Raw genomic sequence first — 5,433 nt, 5'->3', positions numbered from 1 at the left:
ACACTTCTAAGCATATATGAGTAAATATTTCTAAGCATAAATGACAATGAACAATACAAAACCTAACAACAGCTGCTTGTTTAAGTGAAAATACATTGATGGGTTTTTTTTGCACTAATAAAGTTGTGGAGTTGTAAAGTATTTTGTCTAGTGTCAATTATATCGTCAGTTATATTGTTATCGCAAATTTTCAAATGTTAATCGTGACAAATATTTTTGGTCATATCGCCCTGCTCTACTCAGCAATAATAAAAGAAATGTTCTTATATTACCATATTGTAAGCGATAGTAGCTAATGTACATTAATCTACATTATTAAAACAAACCAATATCACAATATCTAAGGATGTGTACTCTGCACTTAAAGAACAGGAGGAAGAATGTAACTCCTGTTACTTATTGTGAAACGACTCTTTGAGACTTTTTTCTGCCTGATCTCTTGTGATTTGTTTCCAAGCTGGAGGGATATCAGCAGGTATTGCATTAAATGTTTCAGCAAAATCATTATTGTACTTTGCCATTATGAATTTCCAGTAGTCTGATGCTTGAAGGCTCACATCTGGAGGGATATTCCAGTCTGGAAAAACTCTCTTGTAATGCTTATAAGAGTGCCATTCAATGTTTGTAGCACTGCGAGTAAAGCGTTTGTCACTGATCACGTGAGATGAGCATATGTCAGTGACAAGTTTTTCTGTTGGGTACCACTTGTACTTCCCCAGACCCTGTGGCCGATGCAGTGCAGCAAAGTGCTCAGTATGTGCTCTTCCTCCTGCATCACAGGGAGCTTTGCAGAATGGACACTGTTTACCACAACCAACCAATTTGTTGAAAAGCTCATTCTGGGGATTCATTTTCAGGTGTTTTAGTTTCATTTCAAAGTTCAATGTTTGGAATTCTGTTCTGAGATCTTGTGCCATGTTATTCACAGACATTGTGAGCCAGTCAGCAAACTGTTCCTTGTCAGCATTATTCAGGATCATGAAAGCACCAAGAGCATCCTGGGAAATGACCAGTTTATTACCAAGTTCTTTACAAATATCTTCAACAAATGTCTTCAAATCATCACTCTTTCCTCTTTGGGCCTTGTTGATTGCATCATTTATGCTTCTGATACATGACTGAAGATGTTGATCTTCAAACTCAAACAATGACATTGTTGAGAAATGCTCCACTATTTTGTTGAGTATCCATGTCTTTACATATGTCTCATATGAGTCAATATAGCTCATATAGTTTTTAAAATCATCCTTTGCAAGTAAATCCAGTAAAACTGAATATTGGAAGGACATTCGTGTGCTGAACTGCTCACATGTCTGCATTTCACCAGTGATATCAAGTCCCAGGGATTGACTGATAAAGTCTTCAACAGCAGGCTTCAAGCACTGGTTGGTGAATTCTTCTGCCTTCTTCTGACACTGGTCTCTTTCATGGAACACATCAATGAAATCATCACGAAACTTTTCCTTGTTTTTCATCAGACATCTGTAGGGATCATTTTCTTGGATAAAATCTTCATGCATCTTCTGAAACTTTCTGGCTGCAAATCCACAGATGTGCTGTTTCAGAGAAACTTCAAACTCAATCTCTGTTTTAACATCTTGCTTGTTTTGTAGTTTCTCATCAATGATGTGTAGGATCTCCTGGATGTAAGTATCAGAATAATTGTTTTTCCTTTTCACTCTTTCTCTCACAGACTGAGTGCAGGCATTGATGATGCTGTCAGCCAGTTTTTGCGCAGCCGTTGTGTGATCTTGAATGCTGAATAACTTGCTGAAATTATATTTCATTTCGTTGTAGGATCCCTCATCTGTATATTTGAAAGGCTCTTTTCCACAATCCTGTAAACTTTTTTGACTCAATAATTCACATGCATGACTCCCCCTGTGTGACAGATTGATTCTCAGGCAGTGAGATACGTTGGTGAAGACATCTGTTGTCTTTTGTTTAGAAAAAAAAAGTTTCTCCAGAGTTTCACTCCACATTTTGTGAAATTCTTTTTCCAGTTCTGTGTCTCCCATTTGGATATTCTTTTTCCGGCATTCATCAATTAGTGAACAAACTGCCTTTTCAATCTCTTTTGTATGATTCTTCTTAATTTTATCAAGTTTTATCATTCCCTCTCTAATTTCTGCTGCTGCTATGAGCTGATTAAAAACACTCTTTTCCATTTCTTTTCGAAGGCTCTTTGCACTGTTTGAGAATTCCTCTTTGTATCCTTCGACCAGATAAACATGACCCTCTGTTTGCTTGAAATATTGTCTCAGATTTTCTAGAAGTCTTGTCTGCCATGTAGACAGCACTGTGGAGGCTTCACTATTCAAAGATGTGAGAAATTCTCTCATGTCAGAAGATTCAGATTTTGCTGCAAATGTACCAAAATTGGAAATTTTCGTTTCTGCATTTGTTGCCCAGGTGTACATTACTTTTTTGAATTCCCACTCCCATTTGTTGAATTCTGTGCAGAGTCTCATGTATGCATCAGCTACGAGGCTGTTTCTGAAGCTGAAGATGAAATTTTCATGCTTTACTGCAGTCCACAGACTTGTCATCCATTCTTTAAAATCCAAGATATCCTTAGCTGATGACTCACAGTTTCCCAGCAGTTGGATTATGTGTTTCTTGAGTTCATATACAGCCTCACTGTAGCCTGCATTGACTGGTGCCATTGGTGGGTTTCCATTCCAGAGTCCAGGAATGTACCAGTTCCCAGTGTCTGGACTGTACTCCATCACATCAGTGAAGCTCTTGTTCTCCTCTTTCTTTTCCATTTTGGCTGCTGCCTGGGTCATCTCATTTAACTGTTCCAGGAGCAGTTTCCTGTCTCGTAAGTTCTTCTCATGGGCTGAAACATCGGACACATTCTGGTGAACAAACACACATTTAGGCTTTTTGCCCACCTCCTTCATCCTGAGAAAAGCATGCACAACTATTTGTAGGATGTCCTTCATTTCAGTTGAATTCTCCATTGCAACATTAACAATGGTGACATCACTCAGCCCCACAACAAGTGTAGCAAGCTCATTGTCGTGCTCATAGCTGTTGTCCAGTTGCGCAAGTTCTGGTGACTTTAAGCCCTCAGTGTCAATGATCAGCATGAAGTCACAGTTTAGGACTTTTTTCATGTCTTCATTGATTTTGATGAGCAACATAAAGGCACCTCGAGTACATCGACCACTGCTGACTGCAAACTGCACTCCAAACATGGTGTTAAGGAGAGTGGACTTTCCTGTGCCCTGAACTCCAATAACTGTGACTACCAGGATCTTTCTGTTTGGAGACACCAAGTCACTGAGCTGAGAGAGAACATCACTCACCCATCTGAGAGGGATGTTGGATGCATCTCCATCTACAAGCTCAAGAGGAAATCCATCAAGCAACAACTCTGCACACAGTTTGGGCAGATGCTGCAACTGCTGACGTGCTGGATCTGTTTTTGGAAGGGACAGTGAGGCTTCATAGATCTGACCCATTTCACGGAAGAAGTGTTCAGTCCCCAGTGAGCTGTTGGAAATTTGTCTGTCAATGTCTTTGATCTCCTCTTTGTTCTCAGAGTTCTTACATTTTTCTTTATATTTCTCCCGAAGTTCAGACAGTTTTACACAAGACAGGTTATCCAGGTTCATTCGCATCCATTTCAGGAAATAAAACCTCTCTGTTCCTGGGCTTGATATTGCAATGATGAAACATGTAATAGCTGTTGACATGTTATAAGAGTTCTGCTCTTTCCTCAGTTGTTTTTTCTGCATCTGAAGTTCACTTCTGTAATCTTCAATATTTCTAGACTCGATATGTTGAAGTCGAAATTCTTCCTTCTCTAAGCAGGTCAGTTCTTTCCATAATTCACCTTGACACGGAAGCTGATCTTCTTTGTATTTAAGGATGTCTTGAATTTCTGCAGTGATGGCTTCTGCATTTGTCTTTGCAGTCTGGCACTCTGGAGAGTCTTCATCAACCAGGATCCCCAGTTCATGGGCAATGTCTGCCATCTGCTCTATTTGCATCTTCATCTTTGAGTTCTTAACTACATCTGTGATTGTTTTTCTTAGATCTTTTACCAAGTCTGCATCATTTTTGTCTTTTGTCTTAATAATTATGTTGTTCTTAGTCAAACCCATTTTAGTAGCTACTTTTTTCAGAGCATCTTTATTGAAGCTTTTGCTTTCATAGTTACCCACTAAGAAGATCTGGGCCTTGTGGTGTTGGTTAGTAAGTAGACTGCACTCAGAGTCCAAATGGTCAAAGAACACAAAAACTGCAGCAGATGTCTGGCACAGAAAGGAGTATTGTGTGTCAAAAGATTCAATGTCCCCACGAAGGTTAGCTACAGCCACTGGCTGACTGAAAATATCAATGTTTGTGTTTCCACAAGGAAGATACCAAGTAATTTCAGTCAGTCCGTTGGATATTCTTCTTGGACTGTCACCACACTCCATGTTCCGATGAACAAAGGTGTCATGGTACTGCTGAGAATTGCTCAGAAGTTTATTGAGAATCTCTGACTTGGACAAAGAGCACTCACCCAGTCTGACAAAAGAGATCATTGGAAGTTCAGAGAGAACAATTCTTTCTTCAATGAACCCCTTGGATTCTGACAGAGACTGAGGTCTGTACTTTTTAACAATGTCTCTCATGGCCCACAGCATGAGTGTGCACTGATTTGTGTCACGGCTGGGAATCAGCAAAGGGACAGAGAACTGACACATGGACATTTTGAGTGCCATTTCCTGCTGTACAAAACTATCAGAACCCAGAAAGAGAGCAGTGATTATGTCAAGGGGGTTTAGCATGTCATCTGTGTTTGGGCTCTCAAACAGATCATCAAAATCTGAGTTTGAATCCTTTGATTCATCACCAGAGTCTGAATCACACATTAACTTAGCATTTCGAGCTGTCACATTAACCATCATCATTTTCTTTAGAAAAAACCATGGAGGGTTTGAGTTACTCTTCGCAGGTTGATCAGTGATGGTCTTCTCATCAATCTCAAGTATTCTGCCAAGTGATAGCTTCTCTCCGTAGTACTGCTTAATGTCCAGATCCTCCAACAAGTTTTCCTCCTTTGTCTCTGTTAATATAAACACAGAACAGAACATATAAAACAGGGTCATTACTTTTAGTTTTACATTTGAGGGATGTACTATATGGTATTAAACAGTACCATATAAAAGGCAGTGCTGTTCCTTTATTAATTACCATGGGATGTCAGATGAAAAGAGATGAAAGAGGACAAACTATGTGCCAAAGTGAGCAGTTAAAGCGGTCAGTATTTTCTTTTTTTTTGTACTTTTTTTTGTTTAGGCACAGCACTGGAACGACTGCAGATGTGCATAAGTTGTGGTGTGTATGTATGTATGTAAGTATGTATACATTATACTAGAGCTGGGCGATAGAACGATAACGATATGTATCGCGATATAACTTTTACTCGATAGA

At 39.3% G+C, this 5,433-nt stretch overlaps 1 protein-coding gene across 1 annotated transcript; it reads right to left on the bottom strand.

Annotated features, from left to right (window-relative positions):
* Nucleotides 1-2,653: 2,653 nt before the first annotated feature.
* Nucleotides 2,654-5,294, bottom strand: LOC102298166 (up-regulator of cell proliferation-like; the record flags this gene model as incomplete). Its single annotated transcript, XM_005940235.3, is given in 1 exon segment — nt 2,654-5,294. A coding segment is annotated over 1 exon segment (2,455 nt), but the record flags the coding sequence as incomplete, so codon positions are not given.
* Nucleotides 5,295-5,433: the final 139 nt, after the last annotated feature.

Source organism: Haplochromis burtoni, unplaced genomic scaffold (genome assembly GCF_018398535.1).
Source record: "Haplochromis burtoni strain Fernald_Lab_line unplaced genomic scaffold, NCSU_Asbu1 Contig_279, whole genome shotgun sequence".
NCBI classification, from domain to species: Eukaryota; Metazoa; Chordata; class Actinopteri; order Cichliformes; family Cichlidae; genus Haplochromis; species Haplochromis burtoni.
This window is presented reverse-complemented; position numbering and strand designations above follow the sequence as displayed.